We start from the raw sequence: 22,749 nt of genomic DNA, 5'->3' as shown, positions 1-22,749 counted from the left end.
TTACTTATGTGACATTATTGATCTCAACATGACCTCCACCAAGTGAATGGGCTTGCAAGTCAACTCGCTAAGGAATACTCCACACAAGTTGACAGGACTATGCCATTCTCCTATCTTAAGTGCACTCGAGTTCGGGTATAGAACTCATCTCACAAAGATCACCAAGCAGCCAGCCAACAGAAACAGATACAACAATGATATGTACACAATGTAATAAGGTAAAGCAGGTAAATAAATAACTGTACAAAAGCATGAACACCCAATAAACAAACAAACTACAAAAGCTAGGAGGGACTCGCTTAGGGAAGATGGACCAGCAAGAGGTCAACTTCTTAAAGTCCCCAGCAGAGTCGCCAGCTGTCGCAACCTGAAAAATACAGTGTGCGAAAAAAACAACCGGCGAAAGAGAATGACAGAAGAGTCGCCACCGTGCGTTATTCATCCCAAAGGAGGGAAAGGAAACGCTCGAAGTAAACCTGAAAAAGGAAAGGACAAGACGGGGTCTCGCAACCAAATCTTGGGTTCGGGAGTCGGTTATGCGAAGGGAAGGTATTAGCACCCCTACGCATCCATAGTACTCTACGGGATCCACTTTTGTAGTTTTTGTCTAAAGGGTGTGGGTTTACCTAACGTGTTTATTTACTAAAAAGGTTAAGAGAAATGACTCGCGCGGATGTCGCATCCACTGCATACGTATCTCATCTGAATATGAGAATCAGAGTCTTCGTAGCTCGGCTGACCTATGAGTTGGGGGGATGTGTGCTCGCTAAGACATCGCGTCTTATGCCTACGTATCTCATCTGGAATGAGAATCAGAGCAAGCCGTAGTTCGGCTAACTACGGGGTTATGGATTGGGTTTTGGACGAACAACGTTACTACGCAATCTACCGGATGCTCGACCTTTGGAGACTTACTCGCCTGTAGTAGAAGGAGTAAACGTGTTGCTTTGGGTTTTAGGGTTTGGGATGCTCGAGGGCAAAAAGGCAGTCCTTGACGAAGGAACCGCGCTACCTGCAGGGATATGAATACAAAACACAAAACATGTATCTCAAAGTAAAATGTCACCAAGGGGCTCAAACATTGCCTCCTATCGAGGTCTTCCAGCTAAGAAAGCGATAAAGTATGAGAAAGGGAAAAAATTACCACACGGATAAAGATCCGAAGCTATAGCAGTTAAAGGGGCAAGAAACCCTGAAATGTCTCCAGCTGGACCGTCAAAGGAAATCAGTCAACACGAATAATCAGAATAAAACTCCAGGGGGTATCCCACAAATAAAGTGGGAAACCACGCGAGTGTCTCTGCGAAAGCCATGTGAGCCCTCACAAAACTCGACAAAGGGTTAGAGTAGTAGGATGAAATCAAGAGAAAACAATGCCATGGAAACACAAGACAGGTTAGAATAAACAAAATAGGGTAACCCAGAGTTGCCCCTAAATCAAAATGTAACCACATGAATAATTCCATCAAAATTCACAAAAGGCTCACAAAAAGGTATCAAATTCACCCATAATACCTCATACATTTAGAGCATTCAAATAAAAGGCATAAAGATGATGGATATAGGGCAAACCTGATTGGAGAGCTTGATTGAGTTGCGCCCGTGAGGTTTACAAGTTGAGTTCCTTTCAGGGTTTGGAGGTTGCTCTGAACTCTGTTGGCTTTTCTCTCACTATCTTTTCCTCAGGGTTTTGCTTCTCTTCCTTCTTTCTCCAGTGAATCTCCCAGTGTAACTCCAAGTGTGTTTTCCTCTACTGAAACTTCAGTATTTATAGACTGATTTTCGTGGGTAATGGGCTCAAATGAGGGAGACCCAAGTCCAAAATAATTTGTTATATTTTATTTATTTATTTTATTTAATTAGTTAATTAATTAATTAATTAATTAATTAATTAATTAATTAATTAATTAATTAATTAATTAATTAATTAATTAATTAATTAATTAATTTTTTTTTTTTTCATTTTTTTTTTCGTTTTTTTTTTTGTTTTTTTTGGCAAACAGCACAAGATAAACCCACACCCTTTAGACAAGAACTACAAAAGTGGATCCCGTAGAGTACTATGGATGCGTAGGGGTGCTAGTACCTTCCCTTCGCATAACCGACTCCCGAACCCAAGATTTGGTTGCGAGACCCCGTCTTGTCCTTTCCTTTTTCAGGTTTACTTCGAGCGTTTCCTTTCCCTCCTTTGGGATGAATAACGCACGGTGGCGACTCTTCTGTCATTCTCTTTCGCCGGTTGTTTTTTTCGCACACTGTATTTTTCAGGTTGCGACAGAAGGGACGACATTAAACTTTCCTTTTGGATTTGTCTCAGAGCATCAACCCAAAGACCTTTCCACTCCCCACTTGAATTTAGGTAACGTTAGTTCTCTAACTTCTATTTGTTTTTGTAGGGAGGATAATGTTCTCTGGCCTATTCCTGAGGAGGGCTAGAGTTCACAAGAGCTTAACTTGTATATATGTCTAGATGATGCTACTTTTCCTCGTCTTTCTTGTTTCCCAAGCCCTATTCGTTTATCTTATGAGTTTTTCAAATTGTACGATAGTACGAAAGCGACATTGGTGCTCAAAGTTACTAATTAAATAGGTTGCACTTACCTTCTAAGTGATGAGGCGGAGATTAAGATATTTTGGGTCTAGAAGATAGAGATATACAATTGAGAGCTGCTATATTATCTTAGTTGTGTTTGATGTTGATAGGTTCTTTTAATATTTGTGGGTTGAGAAGTAGGATTAATAAGGATAAGGTGAGAGATCTCATTATCTATAAGTCTCTAGAGTTTCTTGCAATTTAGGAGACTAAACATTTTGAGGTTTCTACTTCTCTAGTCCATTCTTTTGTGGGGGAATCCATTTTGTGATTGGAGCTTCTCCCCGTCATTCGGGAGAAAGTGTGGCCAACTTTTAATTTGGTGTAGTTCGAAAGGGTCCTCTATTTTCTCCTTTGTAGGCTTTGGATATCTTGGCGTTTGTCTTGAGTGGGGGGATTCCAAATGCAGTCCTAGAGACAAGAAGGCTATGTGGATAGATCTTATTCGGAGGAGGACTTTGATTGATGGGAATGTTTTGTGTGTTTTGGGCAATTTTAATTCTACATGTTCTTCTTCTGAGAGGATTGGTTGTGAATCGTCCGGGCACAGAGTTGGGGACACACTTTTTGTTGAATTCAACAATTTCATCTCCCATATGGAGTTGTCATACCCCAATTTTGTCCGACCATATTTAAATTTTCATAGAATTGATTTCATTTTTATTTTTTGCATCATATGCATAGCATGACATACATTGCATCATGAATAAGGCCTAGAACGTCAGTCGGAATGAATTTATTTGAGAATACAGACAAATCGGTTGAATCATTAAAATTTAAAGAAACGTTGTATTTCCTCAATAAACACATTTTGTGCTGATCGTCGTAGTACATTAAGCTTAATTTTTCGATCATTTTTTGGCATTCATTTTTTATTATTCAATCTAATTCTTATTTACTTATTTAATTACTTTTTCTTTGATTTGTTGTCAAAAAAATCAGCATACACTACGCCAAAAACTGGAATAGACAGCGCCCCTTAGAGGGCGCTTTATTACAAAAGCGCACTCTAAAGTGAAGAGAAAAAATAAGGAGCATACTATTGGAATAGACAGCGCACTTTAGAGGGCGCTTTTGTAACAAAGCGCACTCTAAAGTGAAGCGAAAAAATAATGAGGAAATGGAGGGACACCAATAGAGGACGCTTTATTGAAAGCGCCCTCTAAGGGTAACCTTAGAGGGCGCTTTTTAAAAAGCGCTCTCTATGTACATGTACATTTCCAGTTTATAAGGCGCTTTTGGAAAGCCTTAGAGAGCGCTTTTAGAAGCGCCCTCTTAGGCCCCCTTTAGAGGGTGCTTTTGTAACAAAGCGCCCTCTAAAGTGAAGCCAAAAAAAATAATGAGGAAATGGAGGGACAACAATAGAGGGCGCTTTAGTGAAAGCGCCCTCTAAGGTTACCCTTAGAGGGCGCTTTTAAAAAAGCGCTCTCTAAGTCCATGTACATTTCCAGTTTAGAAGGCGCTTTTGGAAAGCCTTAGAGAGCGCTTTCAGAAGCGCCCTCTTAGGCCCCCTTTAGAGGGCGCTTTTTTTTACAAAAGCGCCCTCTAAGGTCCCCTTTAGTAAACATTAAAATTATAACATATACTGCATGTCTCTTTATTTTCCCTCTCTATAAGCTATTTCGTTTACGTAACTGGGTTTTCTCTCTACTGCGATTACTCTCTACTGCGATTACTCTCGTCCTCCGTTCGTTCTCCCTCCCTCACCGTCATCGTCGCCGTCGCCTTTTTCTGCTGCTGCGTTCACGTTCACTGAGTTATCTGCGTCCACCGTCACTGTTCACTTTCTTCTCCATCGTTACCGTCACCTTGAAGGTATTTCTCTTCTCCATCGTTACCGTTCACTTTCTTCATGTGTTTGATTAGGGCATTTTCTAAACTTAGTTTTACATTTTGTGCATTATGTTGATTAATGTTGTTTAGGGAAAACTGAGTTTTTTATTTCTGATTGAAAACTGATATCATTTGAAGTGTGTTTGAGCTTGTGCTTGGAAGTTTGATGATTATGGATGCAAGTTTGTTCATGTTCCAAACACCATAAGTTTGCATTGGTCTTTTGCATGCAGTAGGTGTGTGTGAGTTTGTATTCAATAATGATAAAAAAAAGAGTTTAGATTGTTGTAACATGAGAGAAATGGAAGGTATATGAATGTGTTCACGTATTGAATCATTGTCTTACTTGGGTCTTATTGAATCATTTCTATATTACAGATAAAATGGCTAACCAAGACGATACCCATGACGCGAATGGATCACGTAACAATGTTGAAAAAGAAATCAAACGAGGATTGACTGTTATGAAGTCAATCATTCGTGCAAAAGACAAGGGTGTAAATTTGAAGTACATTGGAGTGCTGAAGACCAACTAATTGAGCCTAACGGTTCAATGTTGGCAAGTTACATTGGTTTCCTTGTTCGACAACATATTCCGATTACATGTGATAATTGGAGAAGTCCGGACTTGAAGGTTGGCAAAGAAAAAATATGGTCGGAGATACAGGTACTTACCATATATTGTTATATGTTTTTTTTGTTGACTATTTGTTGACCATATATTGTTATAATATTACTTTATAATAACACACTCCATCTGTATGTTTTTTAGAGATCCTTTCACATCGATGAAAGCCGGCAAAAATATTGTATTCAATTGACCGGAAAAAGACTCCGAGGATTTCGATCCTTTTTGTCCAACAAATTTCTCAAGGATGAGGAAGGAAAATTTGTTGAAGCAGAACGGCCAATGAAGTATGCCGAGATTATTTCAGCCGATGAATGGGATAACTTTGTCGCCAAACGAAGAAACGAAAAATTCCATGTAATGTCTATTAATTATGGTATTATACAATTGTTAAGTTACTTGGTTCTAATATGCCTTAAACTTTTTTATCCAGGAAGTAAGCGACAAAAATCGGAAAAGGGCATCAAAACCCGCGTATCCGTACAAAAAAGGGCGTACGGGATATGCACGGTTACAACAAAGAATTGTGAGTATATTCAAATGCTATGAGCTTATACATTGTCACAATATGTTATAATTGATGATCTTATAATTTAATTCAATGTGTAGCTAGCCGAGGAGAAAAGTGACGCAACATCTCTTCCGGAGCACGTATTATGGAAGGCTGCTCGGGTTGGGAAGGATGGGGTTGTCGTTGAAGCGGTCCAAAATGTTTATGACGAATGTGTAAGTATATGTAACATTATTTCTTTAATTATATCAAAAAATTTGTTAGACATATAATTCATTTTTAATCTCCTCTAATAATATTTCAGGAGACTTTATCCCAAACCTTACCTTCAACCGAGGTCCAGGATTGCAGGAGCGTACTTAGTCGAGTACTAAATGTTCCTGAGTATTCCGGTCGTGTGAGGGGTAAGGGTTTTGGTGTGACTCCGTCGTCATTTTATAAAAAACCAAAACAAAAAATCCTACCAACAAAGAGGTGATGGAGACCTTGGCGGAGTTAAGGGCACAAGTACTCCAACTGCAAAACAAGAATGCAAGGTATAGAGAGGAAAGGTGCGCTTCCGAGGCAAAAGATACTAGTGACTGAGCTAGTATCAATTGTCAACCGAAATTTCCCGAGGTAATTATATATGTTATTATGAAATTAAAATAGCACTTTTTTACTGGACACATATACACGTTAACAATAACATTTATTATTGGTTTAGGGCATTTCACCTTGTCAGCTGTATCTATCGTCACCAACTTATCGCATAGTTGGCAAGGGAAAAGTGCACAATACTTCGGGTGAATTACTTCACCATAATCCCCTCCCGGTGGGATATATGAAAGTTTCGGTTGACCTTGTATTAGATACGAACGCCCTTCTACCATTACCTGACGTTGTTTCAAAGACAACGTTGATGCGAGATGCAGTCGGATCCTTTGTTGGTTGGCCGTCAGATCTAATTTTCCCTGATGCCGAGGTATATATGTTCTAAATGATTATGAATATTTAGTATTCACATTTCAATTCAGCTACAATTATGATATTTAATCAATCCTTATTACATGGTAATGTTAGACTCCTACAAGACCCACACATAAAGTTGGTAAAGGGATTTCAAGACGCATCGAGTCGGTTGCATCTCAAAAAGAGGTACAAATATATATACCCATTGAATTATATACGCAACGATTCTGTTGCATCACAAAAAGTCATGATTTATTTTATATGAATTTTTAGGTTCCCGGTCGAAAGTTGAAAAGCGCGGCTAAGGATATTCCAACGACGTCCGGGACAAAATCTCAAATTATGATGCGTCTTGAGAAAATGGTGGATGAGTCCGATATTATGCACGGGGCCATTCGTAGTATAGATTTTGATGAAGGTGTTTTCGGAGCTGCTCATTTCGAAATAATTGCAAAGGAGGACATGCAACAACTTTTTGAACACGACGAATTGGGCATCGTTGTCATTTATACATACATATGGTACTCCGATCAATCTATAATTTACTTAGTTGAACAATTTATTTACACATTTCAATGAGTACTCTAATGTTTATTATGTTTCTATTTAAGGTATATGTATGTAACATTGATGCGGAGAACTGAATTGTGTAACCGTTTCAATTTTATTGCTGCTTCCCGTATCAACGCAACGTTAATAACGAAAAATCCAACATCCGTAAAGAATGATCTAGTCGATAGATTCATGGCGGCCGGCGATAATACTACACCCAGTTTGTATTTTTTACCGTTTAATTCTGGCAATGGGTTAGATTTTCTTTCTAATAATTTCATTCTAATCTATGTATATCTTTTACGTAGAAAATTTTCATTCATCTAAATTTTTGTTTTATTTTACAGTGGTCACTGGGTGTTGGTTGCTATGGATCTTTCGAGACTAATAGTGTATTATCTCGATTCGTTATCGGGTGATTGGAGTAAATATCCGAGTATGAAGAAGACGGTTGACGCGTAAGTGAAATTCCCCTAAATATTCGTGTGTATTTGTATATTTAATTATGTCTGTCAGATTGATCTCAATATACGTTTTTATTTTGTTAGGGCAATAATAAAATTTAGATCGAAAAAGAATTATCGTAATAGGAAGGACATTACCTGGGTCAGAGTTCAGGTATATATTAAGTATCTTATTTTTGCTTATAATAGTGTTTGTTTTTTTGCTTATAATAGTGTTTGTAAGAAATTAACTATATATATATTGTTTGTTTTTCTGTGTAGTGTCCTCAGCAAAATAATTCGGTCGATTGCGGATTTTTTGTATTGAGATTTATGAGAGATATCATTGCGTTGAATCGTATAGACATCCCAAAAATGGTATGGAATAATAACTTAGGGTTTATTTTAATATTATCGGATATTTCATCTAATTTGTTACTAAATCATGAATATGTTTTATTCTCTTAATTGTAGTACTTTGAGGAATACAAATCTTACTCAAGAGCTCATTTGAATGAAATGAAGGATGAATTGTGTCAATTCATTGTTGATCAAAGAATCATATAGCTACGTTGTATATTGTTGTACATATATGTATGGAATGTTGTTGTTGTATGCTGTTGTTGTATATATGTTGTATATTGTTGTTGTACTTTTACTAAATCATGAATATGTTGTTGTATATTGTTGATCAAAGAATCATATATTAATGTTGTATATATGGAGGATTAATGTTGTATATAAATGGATTCATGTTGTATATATCAATGGATTAATGGTGTATAACATTGGATTAAAGGATGAAATCAATATGAATTTTACACTTTTGCAGCATGCGAACAGGTTATCAATTAAATATCCACTGTTTTTCAAACAAATTTTTTTAAAATAACTAACACTTTAGAGAGCGCTTTGTCCAGAAAGCGCCCTCTAAACACTTTACATTGACAACTTTAGAGGACGCTTTTTCCTGAAAGCGCCCTCTAAACACTTTACATTGACAACTTTAGAGGGCGCTTTTTCCTGAAAGCACCCTCTAAACACTTTACATTGACAACTTTAGAGGGCACTTTTTCCATAAAGCGCCCTCTAAGGTGTCCCTTTATGGACCACTCCAGAGGGCGCTTTTTTCTGAAAGCGCACTATAATGTGGCCACTTTAGACAGCGCTTTCTCCAGGAAAACAAAGCGGTGTCTTTACCTATGCCAGCGCCACTTTAGAGGGTGCTTAAAAGCGTTGTTATAGGCCAAAATAAGCGCCCTCTTTTCCCTTATTTGGCGTAGTGATACTTAAATAGGGTTTATTTAAATATCTAGTTTAAATTTATTTTTGTGTATTAATGTTCAAAAATATAAAAAATATAATAACAAAAAGAAAAATAAAAAAAATAATAGAAACTCTAATGTCTCTCTTCCACCTGTCACTCACTATCTCTCTCCACTCCCAACAAACTCTCCACGCGTCTCACACTCACATCCTCACCAAAATCTCTCAGAATCCCTCATATACCTCGCTCCCTCACACACTCAGTAAACCCTTTCCTCTTCCCTCACTCTCACACTCACTATTGATTCTCTCAAGAAAAAACTTCCTCACACAAAAAATCCTCCTCACAAATCCCTCTTCAAACCCTAAATCCGCCGTCATCTTCCTCATCCATAAACCCTTCTCGCACTATTACCCTGATTACACTCTGAGAACAAGAGAAAAATTAATAAAAGAATTTCTTCTTCTTCTTTCCAACAGAAATCCTCACGATCCCTTCACCTTCTTCATCTCCAACCACCTTCAACCACCAAACATCACATTCTTCAACCATCGCTTCACCTTCAAAACCCTAAACCACCGTCTTCACCTTCTTCAAACTCAACCATCAAAATCTCCCCCACCGATCCACACAACCTTCACCGCTTCACATCGTCTCCACCCTTCAAAACCTCCACCGCACAACCTTACAAAGAACAACAACCCTAGGCAGGAGATTGATGTATCTTCGCGAGCACACTAATAAAAAAACCTCCCATTTCCCTCCTAAGGTATTTATCCATATCTACCATCAATTCTAATCACTCGGAACAAGCAAGTAACAGTCAATTAACAGTCAAATAGCAAAATTAGACTAAAAGGTTCCCGTTGAGTACAACGGACGTGAGGGGTGCTAATACCTTCCCCTTGCGTAATCGACTCACGAACCCGAATATGGTTGCGACGACCATTATTCTTATTTCTAAAGGTTTTCTCGATATTTTCCTATTCCTTCATTGGAATAAATAAAGTTCGGTGGCGACTCTGTTCGAACTAACATTTTTCCGCGTTCCATCGCGAGGGATCGCATTTTTTCGAGGTGCGACGGGAGTTATTAGATCTCCCCCTATTAGGTTGGAGTTTTACTTGGTTCCAGCCGAATGGTATAGTTGTTAGCCGCCGGGATAGGATCCTTATTTCTGATGAGTGATGTGTTCTGTGGGGGTGTGCTTCCTAATGGACTTTTCCTAGAGATGTTTCAGATCAATCTTATCATTCTTGGGTACTCTTATTAGTTGTGGGGCCCCAAGCCTTTCCGATTCAACAACCACTGGCTTACTCACTCTCGGTTACCTGAGGTGGTCCTTGATAGTTGGTATAGTTCTTTGTCATATAGGTGGAAAGACTTTGTTCTAACATAAAAGCTCAAAGTCCTTAAAGGGGCTCAGAAGTCTTGTAACCATCTAGTGTTTGGAATTCTTGACGTACAGATAATGTGTGTTAGGGAGGTTGGGAGTACTCTTGATTTGAGAGTTGAAGAGGGTGATATGTCTGTGGGGGAGTTGGATTTGAGGAGGAAGGCTTTCTTGGATCTCTGGTCCCTTCTTCGATTCAAAGATGCCCAACTTTTCTAGAGATCTATAATGAAATGGATCAAGGAGGGTGATCACAACACATGTTTTATCCATGTATGTGTAAAGAGTAGGAACAAAAAGAATACTATAGTAGCTCTTTAGGTAGGGGGTGTTTGGGTTGAATGGGTCTCTAAGATTCTCCAGGCTATGGTTGACCATTTTTCTATTCACTTCAAAGAGACCCATGATGACCGTCATAGATCAGACGAGGTTTCTTTTCGTTCTCTCTTAGAAGAGGATGATGCTAACATTACTGCACCTTTCCTGATATTTGAGATTGATCGAGGGGTTGTTGTTTGTGATGGTAATAAGAGTACTAGTCCCGATGGATTCAATTTCTCTTTCTTCAAGAAGTTTTGGCCCCTTCTTATAGATGATATGAGTGTCATGTTTTACTTATTTCATCAGTTTGCTACTCCCCTATGAAGCTTCTCCTCTTTCTTTGTTACCTTGATTCCAAAGGTTAACTCCCATTCTCAGTTAGGGAATTTTTGATCCATTTATTTAATTGTATCTCTTTATAAGATCTTTACCAAAGTCTTGGTGTCTAGGCTTTATGGTGTTATGGATAAGCTCATCTCCTCCAACGAGTCAGTCTTTCTTAAAGGTTAAGTCTTAGTTAATTGGGTGGTTATTATGAATGAGCTTATGCGTCTAGCTAAGAAGAGTAGAAAACCATATCTCATCTTTAAAGTTGATTTTGAGAAAGCCTATGATTCTGTCAGTTGGTCTTTCTTGACTATATGCTCTCCATATTTGGGATTAATGAAAAATGGAGGAGTTGGATTCGGGCTTGTGTGTTTTCTTCAAATTTTATGGTCTTGGTTAATGGTTGCCCGACCCAAGAGATTAGTATCCAAAGGGGGTTGAATCTAGGAGACCCCCTAGCACTTTTCCTTTTCCTCTTGGTAGCTGAAGGCATAAGTGATATGGTTACTAAGGCAATAAAGTTTTAGCTTTTATTAGGTATTAGAGTGGGGTCTTTCGACTTGGTGATCCTCCATGTTTAGTATGTGGATGACACAATTATGCCCGCTAACGCCTCTATGGGGAATCTTTTAACCATTAAGGTTATTATTTTTTGTTTGAGCTTGCCTCGGGCCTTCGTGTGAATTTTTCCAAAAGTTCTCTCGTTGGGTTGAATGTTGACCAAGCTTTCTTAGACCTTTCCTATGAGTTTCTCCATTACAAGAAGGAATATATCCCCTTCAAGTACCTTGGACTCTCGGTGGGATCCAACCCCCATCTAGCATCAACGTGAGTTCCTCTTGTTAATCTTTCATATGGAAGGTTCCTTTCATGGAAGCATATGTATGTCTCCCTGAGAAGGAGAGTGATCCTCTTTCATTATATTCGTAATGTCATTCCTATCTTTTTCTTATATTTTTTGAAGATGTCTATTAAGGTTCAAAGAAGATAGTGAAGATTCAGAGGAGGTTTCTATAGGGAGATGTGAAAGGGAATTCTAAGATAGCCTGGGTCAAATGGGTGGATGCTTATAAGCCTAAGAAGTTAGGCGGATTTGGTGACTGTGACCTTCGGCTGGCCAACTTGGGCCGCTTGGGTAAGTGGAGGTAGCACCTACTTTCGGGGGCTTCAGGTATCTGGCATGACATTCTCAGGGCCAGATATGGTGACGCCCCTACTACTTCTATTCTGGGAGGGGGAGCTGGTGGTCTCCGTTCAACCTCGTCTTGGTGGAAATGGGTTTCCCTTATAAGAGATAAAGTTGATGACCCTTTTGAATGGTTTATGGATGGTCTTTTTCTAAAAGTTGGTTCTGCTCACCTTATTAGTTTTGGGAGTATCTTTGGGTTGGGAACTCTTCCCTTCATCTTATATTCCCTATAATTTTTTCGATCTTTAATCAGACTACTTAGTCTATATGAGACATTGGTAGATGGGAGGGGGAGAGATGTATTTAGGATCTCTAATCCACTTTCTCACATGAGTTAAAAATGAGCTATTAAAGGGATGGTATATAGAAGTTACACTCGATTCATATCACAAGCACTCTGAGTTAATTTAATCGAAAGTAATGAATGGGGTTTTTTCAAGGGTTCCTACTAATTTAAAGTAAAGAAAATCTAGATAAGATTATGATTAACAGATTATCCTAATGGTTCTATAATTTTTGACTTATCACTAGTTATTATATAACATATTCTCTAAGCCGATTCTATTCCTATTTTACTATACTATTGATTAAATAAGCATTATCAATACTATATGAATTATATTCCTAGTTGCTGCATATAAGCATGATGGTGAATGATAAAGCATAATTAACGAATAAGCTACGTTAAAAAGCTATTAGATTAAGGAATATGCATCGATCAAATTTAATCAATCATATTTTATTAAACTCGAATTAAGCAAGCAAGATATACAAAACAAGATTGGAAATGAATTGAACAAAGTTGGACAATATAATAACCTCAAAGTCTTGATAAAATAATGAAACAATAGATTAACCTTGTAGTTTAGCCGACTATGGAATTCTAGTGCTCTTCTATATTCCATAAAAGTTTTCTCCCTCTCCCTAATGCTATAAATTAACTTAAGTAATAACTAAAACTGCGCTCTAAGATCACCGGCCCAAAAAAATAAAAGTTTGATTCAAAACTAACTAATTTATTTTTATTAAGTTTGGAACCAAAAATGATTATTTTTATCTTCTTCGATCAGAATTGGCTTCTGAAATCAACATGAAACTTATAGATTTTTCTCTTAGTTTTCAAACGCATATTCACATGTCTAATTCGGATACTCGTAGCTCAGGTTTTGATATGCATAGTAAAAAGGTGACAAATTATGGCTTATTTTGAAAATAAGTAAAGGAAATAAAATAAAATCTTATTTAGATTTAATTTTGAAAACACACTAAAGGCAATAAAATTAACGCGAAAAATTCTAGAATTTTCGTAACAAAAAATAAAAGATGAAGAATTAAAATACACTAATAAAATTCCCCCACGCTTGATTTTTTGCACTCCGAGAAACACTCTAACTTCAAAATTTATAACAAAATAAAAATAAAAACAAAAACAAAAATAGAACATGCAATTTTAAAGATTTTCGATATTAACATCAGGGTAAGAATTTTTTTTATTATATTCAAGGAATATGGAGTTAGCGAATAACTTCTGGTGATAATCAAAGCAAATAAGAGGATAATTTACTAAATAATTCATCATAAGTGACAAGATCCTCAAAGGATATACAAAATTCTCTTTACTCTCAAGTGTTTAGGTTATCTGTTTACATTGAAAGTGTATCATGAAAGTTAACACTACCGTAAAATTAAATAATCTAGCACCGACAGTTGAAATACATGCACATAAAGATCAAAAGGGTGTTATTCATAATGTAATGTAGCCAAAATAAGGGTGGGACAAATCCTAAGGGGTATTAGACTAAAAATTAAAGGGATAAAACAAAATTGAAAGGAAGTGCGGGAGTTGAACTAATCATACGACTTGTTTGCTCTAACTCCTGTCTTCTTTCCCAAAAACAACTTAGTTTTCATAAGTCTTGTCTTTTAATATGTTAATAATCACCAAAGAGTAAAGAATAAAAAACATGTTAAATAGATGTACATCTATTTAATCATTGAGTTTTCAAGACACAGATTGTACAACTTGATCGTTTTGAATCTCATATTTTTTATAACAAGATTGGTTTATAAAGAGATTAACTAGATATGCATCATTTTATCCTCAAATATGAGAAGATGGGTTGTACTGCTTGTTAGTTTGAATACTTGTCTTACTCATAAAAGTGATCCCAACCAACGTTTAACTTTCTTTTCGACTTAGCGCAATAAACATGTTTATTTAAAATCAACCAACGCACAAGATTTTTCTTCATAGAATTACGTAACTTTGAATTCTCTATCATATTGGGAGATATGTAGGAGTAAGAGTAAAATCTTATCAAACACTTTAATAAAAAAAATTCTTCGCTTTCTTTTAAATATGTCATAATAATAAGGAAAAATCAATTTCATTAGGATTAACACTATTCTTTACACAAAATTAATTAGAGATAATAGTTATTTAAAACAAACATCGTAAAGTGCTATCACTTTTCCTTTACTTAATAGACTTTTGAATTTAAATTTGGTTACAATGACTATAGTTTTGTTCTATGGAGTTTTATCAAAGTTTTTCATTTTAAAATAAATTTTGGTGGGGATTTCATTACTTTCAAGCGTATTCGCACTCAGGTATTATTTTGCACCGTAACAAAAACAACCTAGACACAAATATTTTCTTTTCATAGCAACTAACATTTTCAACTCTTTATTATCAACTCTTTATTAATTAGATAACTAAAGTTTGACAACCATTATTCTAACTATCTATATTCCTCTAACATGATTAAAGTATCACAAAGCGAAAGCTTACAAATTAAAATTTTTTGACAATTTTTCAAACAAGTAAATAAAAGTAAATAAAATCAACCAAATTCATAAAACAATTTGTTTTCTTTAAAAAAATAAAAATACAAAAAAAATGCGGTTAAATAGACGTAGGTCAATCTTAATCGTCGAGTTTTCAAGACTCAAATTGTATATCTTAACTATTTTGAATCTCATTTTTTTTATAAAATAAAAGGATTAATTGGACGTTCGTCCTCTTTTTCCTTGAGTGTTCAGATAAAGTTATATATCTTACTTTTCAAATGCATGTCTTCCTTCTCAAATGCAACTTGGATGTTCTAAGTCTCGCCTTAAAAGTCACAGCGTATAAAAATCAATTAAGAAGATGTACATATATTTTAATCATCGATAGTTCTAGATATAAGTTGCACAACTTGATTGTTTTGAATCTCATGAACAAAACTTGGATTAAAAAATGAATTCATCAGATGTACTTCATTTTATCTTCGAGGGCTCAGACACAAGTCATACGACTTAGTTTGTTCTAACTCCCGTTTTCTTTCTCCAAAACAACTTAGTTTTCCTAAGTCTTGTCTTTTAGTACGTTAATAATCACCAAAGTGTAAAGAATAAAAAGCATGTTAAATATAAATAGATGTATATCTATTTTAATAGTTGAGTTTCAAGACACAAGTTGTACAACTTGATTGTTTTAAATCTCAACTTTTTTATAACAAGATTGGGTTATAAACAGATTTACTAGATATGCCTCCTTTTATCCTCATATATGTGAAGATAAGTTGCACTGCTTGTTAGTTTGAATACTAGTTTTTCTCATAAAAGTGATTCCAACCAACGAATAACTTTCTTTTTGCCTTACCGCAATCAACACTTTTATTTAAAATCAACCAATGCACAAGACTTTTTTTATAAAATTACGTAACTTTGAATTCTCTATCACACTGGTAGATATGTAGAAGTAAGAGTAAAATCTTGTTAAACACGTTAATAAAATAAAAATTTCGCTTTCTTATAAATGTGTCGTAATAATTAAAAAAAATCAATTAAATTAGGATTAACACTATTCTTTACACAAAATTAATTAGACATAACATTTATTTAAAATAACCATCATAGAGTGATATCACTTTTCGTATACATAATCGACTTCCGAATTTAAATTTCGTTATAATAACTATAGTTTTGTTCTATAGAATTTTATCAAAGTTTTTCCTTTTAAAATAAATTTTGATGGGGATTTCATTACTTTCCAACTTATTCGCACTCAGGTATTATTTTGCAGCGCAACAAAAACAACCTAGACACAAATATTTTCTTTTCGAGAACAAAGAAAGTTTAAATGCTCTAACTCACCGTACAGGAGCAATAGGTTACTAATAAATATATACCAACTATTTTATTATCATGACGGCTATGATACATTAAGAATAAAAACCATTAACAAGAGTATTGACATGTTCAGAACAACATCAACAATAACCACGCAACAAACTCTAGACTCACAAAACCGTAAATCTTGTTTTAACTTATTCTTCAAATTTAGACTTTTATTGTTTGACTGGATTAAAAGCATATGCATTGATTGCACACACTCCATACATTTTAGTGGTGTTCCTTTTGATCCACATATACCCCTCCATTCCCCATCCTGTCCCTTGTGAATTCTTCACAATCCAATAATCTTCATTGTTTACCGAATTATAACCCACTATTACCATGGAGTGAGTTACATTTTTAGAATCCAACGGGCAATCTTCACCTTTAAATACTCCCTGTCAATGAGTAAATATGTTCTTCATTCACAAATGTAAGAATACTTTAAAAACTATTTGAATTAAGTGATTTATTTTAGAAATGACATAAATTTTTTACTGAGTATAAAACTATACTCCATTCATCCACTAATCAATCAAATTTTATCTCACCGTAAAAACAACATTAAGATAAAATTACTACTTTCTGATCTTAAAGTCAAATACAAAGTATTAAATAACGGTCGCGATCATGTAAAGATTTTTTTCTCAATTTCAGCATTAGTTTGCTTTGTTGATTACGGTCGTCACAGTGTGAATTAATCTCAATATTTCTATTAAATATTTTCAATGATTTATACTAATATATATGATTTTAAATTGCATTCACGATTATGTGTGCGGCCATTGCAGTTGTTACAATAAGAATCTTGATAAGATGATGCTTGAAATACACTGTTGAGAGACCGTTAAAGTTAACATGTTTCATTACATCAGATAAAATTTGAGATTAAGAGTTCTAAAGTTTTGATTTTTGGTGAGAAGATAGAACGAACCTAACAAAAATGTGTGATGCGGTTTCTAATGCAAGTTGCAAAAGTGATTTTAAATCACACAACAATTGCGGATCAATGTAATTGCAAAGGCTATCGGATAAACAGTATTGCAGCCGTAACTGCGGATGCCGACTACAATTTAAAATCATACTTATATATTTTGATTTTGAAAATTTTCCTTCCATTATAGTTCGGTAACGGTGTTTAATGGCCATAACAATATTTCACGTTTGTAACGGCGTTTGCCGCGATCATAATGGTTTTTCGACTGTGATTTTGTACTCAAAATAAAAATGATATCAACACATTTCGATATTATTTTGTCACGACCATTTTGCGGTAATTAACACTTTTTCTAAAACCATGATCATATAGCTAGGTGTTAAATGTGTTTAAGCAAAAAAAGTTACTTTAACATGAAAATCCTACACCTACATCATATTTAACTCATCATAAATACAATCCGGTTAATAGTGACATTTATAATTTTAACCCCTCTCTCTGTCTATCTATCTTTCCAAACAATTTTGATTATTGGTGTGTAAAACTTGTTTAATGATACAATTTTATATTACTGTTAAAAATTTTTTTAATTTTTTTATTTGTTTTGTTAAAATATTTGTACACAAAAAATAAGTTGTCAATTTTTAGTGTCAAGAAGTTAAACAAAAATAATAAGTTAAGAACTCTACATTAAATAAGGACTTACATCTTCATAAAGTTGATAACTGGGTGATTCTGCATAAATACTAACACTAATAGGCTGCTTAGCAACTGCACACAGTAGTCCCCTCTCTGATCTCTCCACCAGATGATGTGAATCAATACCACTATTTGCACTGTTTTGAATCTACATTTCATGAAGAAAAAAAAGACATGAAATCTTAATAGTTTTTAATGTGTGATAATAGAAACTATATAATAATAAATTTGATAGAAATTAAGAACCGTGGTCTTTCTGCAAACATCCTTTTTAAACGTATAAGGATAATCATCTTCTGATGCAATTCCTTTGTTTTCTTTTATCCAAATGAATGCTCTGTTCACACTTCCTTGTAAACAACTTCCAACTGGTTCACAATCTAGAAGCTCTTGCTCTGAAAGCCTGGTAAGATTGTTAGTCTTTATTGCAACTATTCCTTCAATGGCGCCTACCGTTGCGAATGCCCAACAAGCACCTAAGGAAAAGGAAATATTATTATGTGATATGAATTATAAAAACAAAAATGTCGTGCAAACACAACAAACTTACCACAAAGGCCTTGATTCTTAACAGGAGTGACAGCTCCCCTCGACCTCCAGTCCAAGGTTGAAGGTGGATCACTACATGTTACGTCCTCAACATCATCCTCGTTCACAATATCCATGGCGTCAATGTTTAAGGTCATGTATGTTTCTCTGTACTCCGTGGAGCTCCAATCAGCAAAGTTGTTCAGACCAAGACGAGCGCTATGAGGTGAGTCTCTCTTTGCATTACTCTCTACTATATACTTCAAATTTGTAACAAAAGTTTCAAATTTCCTTGCCATCTCTTCTGGATCACTGTAGACTCGTCCATTTTCTTTCTTCCATACTTGAAATAATTCTATAACATCATCTTGGTTAGGAAGCTTATCAAGTTTAAGACCCGATATGGTGGTGTACTTACTCGTTGGGATCTCAAATTTGGAAGGTATAATTAAGATATCTTCATTTTCATCAGGATTTTTCTTTTGAATAGCAAAGTATAAACATAAGCATGCAGTGAAGATGATGAACATGAGGAATCGGTTTGAGGTGTAGGAAATCTTCATTTTTTGTTAGAAGTAAGTTGAAGATATAACTTTGTGTATTCTTTAAAAGTCAGTTCCACATATTTATAGAATATAAGTTGAGATGTCAACTTCTACTTCATAGATTATATTTTTTGGTATCACAAAGTCAATGTATTTGTGTAATATGAACATTAGAAAGAGCCTAAGATCACCTCTTTCCATTTTAGTTTAATAATAATAATAATAATAATAATAATAATAATAATAATAATAATAATAATAATAATAATAATAATAATAATAATAATAATAAACAACGATAAAGATTAATATTTTTTAGAATTATTAAGGAATTTTCAAATTGCAATTCACCACCACAATTACGTGATGGTGATGGTCATTGCAACGTTATTACATATGAAAAAGATCAATATTTTGTGAATTAGCCAAAAGAAGATATAGACGTATGGAATGGGTCTCTTCAGCATAGTCTTATTTTATTATTTAATGGACTGTGTAGTCTCTTTTTTTAATCACATAATGCATAGTCTTATTTTATTATTTAATGGACTGTGTAGTCTCTTTTTCTAATCACATAATGCATAGTCTTATTTTATTGTGTTCAATAGAGATCTTACAATATTCAAAGTATTGATTAGGTCAAAATAAAATATCAATGTTTCTCATTACATTGCAAATAAGTATTTGGGAATAAACCATTTATGTGCATATCCCGAGTTCGACTCATAGGTAAATTAGTGGGATAGAGGAGTCATTGATTCGTATCCTCAAAGTGGGTTAAAGTGTCATAAATAAGTGAACCTCAAAGTAGGATAGAGTCTCGTAGAGAAGTAATCCTTAAAGTGGGTTACAGTTCTAAGGAGGATAAAATTCATAGTGGAAAAGAAGAATCATTGTGCGGTCATCTATGACATGTGTCCCCTTTTTCCACGACAAAAAAGTGCGTAAATTGTGTAGCTAATTCTAGAATATTGTGGCGGTTTTTATACCGCCATAATTAACATTTACGACCTTTTTAAAACGCCGTATATCCTTAAAGTGGCAATTTATATATAATCGTCGTGCAAACCTCCATATGATACTCGTGGCGGTCTTTATTTGAATTGTTTGGCGGTTTTAAGCGTCATAAGTCTCACATAATAAACAAATATCTTCAAATTACGTCATTTAAGTGTCCGAATTTACTTATGATATTAGTCAAAGTAGCATTTGTATAAACCGTCACAATTTTCAAATTTATTTGAAAAAGATTTTGTTGAAATATGCTAAAACAAATTTAAATCTTTTGTAAGAATTTAACACCAGCACTAAAATTAAATTAAAAAATATATAATAAATTTTGATATTTATACATTCTTGTAAAAAATTAAAGAACATATATTAAAATCCCCAAAATTATATATATATATATATATATATATATATATATATATATATATATATATATATATATATATATATATATATATATATATATATATATATATATATATATATATATATATATATATATATATATATATATATATATATATATAAAAGTCAGTGAATTGTTTAACATTGTCAAAATTACATAATAACTTTAAATGTTTGATATAAATATCGCAAACTATTCCCAAAATATGAAAACATAAAAATGACCAATAAATTTTGTATCCATTATCTTAACCTGCTCAAACTAATCAAGTTTTAAAACATAATAGTTCCACAAAAAATCATATGTCATAGGAAGGACTCTCATAATTTTCTTCATGTGTATTACTTATATCTAATGATCTTATCATGTCACAAGGCGATGAAGGTTCACTTGTTGCTTCAAAAGCCTACGACAAATAAAATAATTGTTATATTACAACTAATATTACTCAAAATAGAATCCAAACTAGTTGTTAATGTTAGTTTTTATAATATAATTCCAACACAACAAGCCTATAATTACTCCAAACAAAATTGTATCAATTGAATATAATTATTCCAATACATCTTTATTCCAACACATTGATTATGTAATTGTATCAATGTGACATAATTTCATAACACAAATTCACAATCTTGTTGAGTGAGAATACGAAATCCATATTAAAAACATATTATATATCTGTAGATAGATAAATAGACATACAATTTTTTTCACAAGATATGCATTTACATGTAAATGAGATATATACAAAAGGTTGGTTAGATGTATTATTAAAAAAGATCATAGTTATATGTGTCTCAATCACTATATCCATATATATCATGGTTGACTTGAAATGTTTTCTAAAAAAAATAACAGAAACACATATCAACAAAGGCATAAATTTCTTTTACAAAATGAAACACTTTATTAAATTATAGCTCTATTAACCCTTTCTTTGATTTCTCTCTTTCTGTGTAGTATTGAGATATTCTCCGTATAATGCATGTTCTTTACAAAGGCTTCAACATGTATGTTTATTCCACACGCCACTAAAAAGGAGATTGTCATGTTTTCTACAATAAGAGGAACTAACCTAATTTTTCTTCAAGATATTCAATGTAACATATCGACATGTGAGTAAATGGGGAAGTTCATGGAATCGTGGCAGTTTCCTCCTGGTTGAGGGCTGATGTGTCATGGCTTCTCCTATAGCGGTCGCTATGCAGAACGCCACGAGTACAATATTTGTCGAAAACCCTAATTTTTTGGTCTTTTTGCTTCGTTTCTTCTACAAAGGTCCTGAAAGAGCTAAATACCTGAAAACAACACAAAACAAAGCATAACACAAGCAAAATGATAATAAAGACCTAATAAACATGTGCATCCTGACCAGGGCGGTGACGGTGCCGGTGATCAACCATAGTTCTCTCTCTTTCAGGTTACTCCTACCCTATCTCATATCGAAATATTGAGGACAATGTTCGGTTTAAGTGTGGGAGGAGATTTTTATCGCTTTCCTTTATTTTTAGTATGTTTTGTGTGTTTTATTTCTTTGCTTTTCTTTCAATAAAATAACATGTGTTTGACGAGTCATCTGTGTGGTGTATCTGTACTTCTCCCATTTCTTTAGCCTTACCAAAAAAATTGTGAGCAAAGAAAATAGTGTATTTTGAATATTCAGGCTATAAGACAGGTTTATGACAGGATGTAAAAGATTTGGGAAAACTTTTTTTAAAAATCGATATCGTCTTGACACCGTAGGCTTCATGATTATAAGAGTCGATCCCGACACCCCATATGATGTGGCTCTAATTTTTGTTCCAAATAAGTCCTTAAGTAGTTTATCCTTACAGTCGGCTCCGACTTAAGCATGCTCTACGTAGGGGACCGATGAAAATAAGTGAATGATCATAAAAATTTCTGCTTTGTTCTCTAGTTGTATGAAATTCCGGGCTAGGTGACTCTCACACGGTCATTTAACCCAGCAAAATAAAGAGGTTTACGAAACATGCAGAAAAATAAAAAAATATATAATAATATGCCCAATGTTGGTTGGTTCAGAGGTTTTTGGTGCTGAACTTGGTAGGGTGGATTATGATCCAATCTCCCACAACTACAATTGGGTTAAATAAAGGGGCTACACCAACACATGTACCAGAGCCCCATGCTTAAGATCATAATCACTAATCGGTCACCTTACTATGAGTATGTACGGATAACGGGCTTAATGTGATTGCACCTGAATGAAAAAAGGACTTGAAAAAGATGAAAAAAAGGCCTAGGTATGGTGGGGTGATATGGATTGATTTGTATAGGAACGAAGCCTATGACCGCATTTGCAGAAAGTGTCATTACAAGATCCTTAGTTCAATTCATTAGTACCCATCGATACATTCCTTGAATGAACTTATAAGCCTTTTTAGCCTTGAATTAACTCTGGTTGATACTGTTTTCTTGCATGAGCTATAA

General features: G+C 34.4%; 1 protein-coding gene across 1 annotated transcript; it reads right to left on the bottom strand.

Annotated features, from left to right (window-relative positions):
• Nucleotides 1–16,165: 16,165 nt before the first annotated feature.
• LOC127080918 (zingipain-2) lies at nucleotides 16,166–18,944 on the bottom strand. Its single transcript, XM_051021210.1, has 4 exons — nucleotides 18,356–18,944; nucleotides 18,052–18,281; nucleotides 17,813–17,953; nucleotides 16,166–16,567 (listed from the first exon to the last, which is right to left on the bottom strand). Exons 1-4 carry the CDS (start codon nucleotides 18,894–18,896, stop codon nucleotides 16,343–16,345), a joined length of 1,137 nt encoding a protein of 378 aa, XP_050877167.1. The 5' UTR covers nucleotides 18,897–18,944; the 3' UTR covers nucleotides 16,166–16,342.
• Nucleotides 18,945–22,749: the final 3,805 nt, after the last annotated feature.

This window comes from Lathyrus oleraceus, chromosome 1 (assembly GCF_024323335.1).
Source record: "Lathyrus oleraceus cultivar Zhongwan6 chromosome 1, CAAS_Psat_ZW6_1.0, whole genome shotgun sequence".
NCBI classification, from domain to species: domain Eukaryota; kingdom Viridiplantae; phylum Streptophyta; class Magnoliopsida; order Fabales; family Fabaceae; genus Lathyrus; species Lathyrus oleraceus.
Note: the sequence above shows the minus strand (reverse complement) of the source record. Positions and strands in the feature narration are given on the sequence as shown.

Coding starts and splice junctions, on each gene's coding strand:
- LOC127080918 (XM_051021210.1), bottom strand. CDS start 18,896: ATGAAGATTTCCTACACCTCAAACCGATTCCTCATGTTCATCATCTTC. Junction 18,282..18,355: donor TAAGAATCAAGGCCTTTGTG/GTAAGTTTGTTG, acceptor CCTTTTCCTTAG/GTGCTTGTTGGGCATTCGCA. Junction 17,954..18,051: donor ATGTTTGCAGAAAGACCACG/GTTCTTAATTTC, acceptor CATGAAATGTAG/ATTCAAAACAGTGCAAATAG.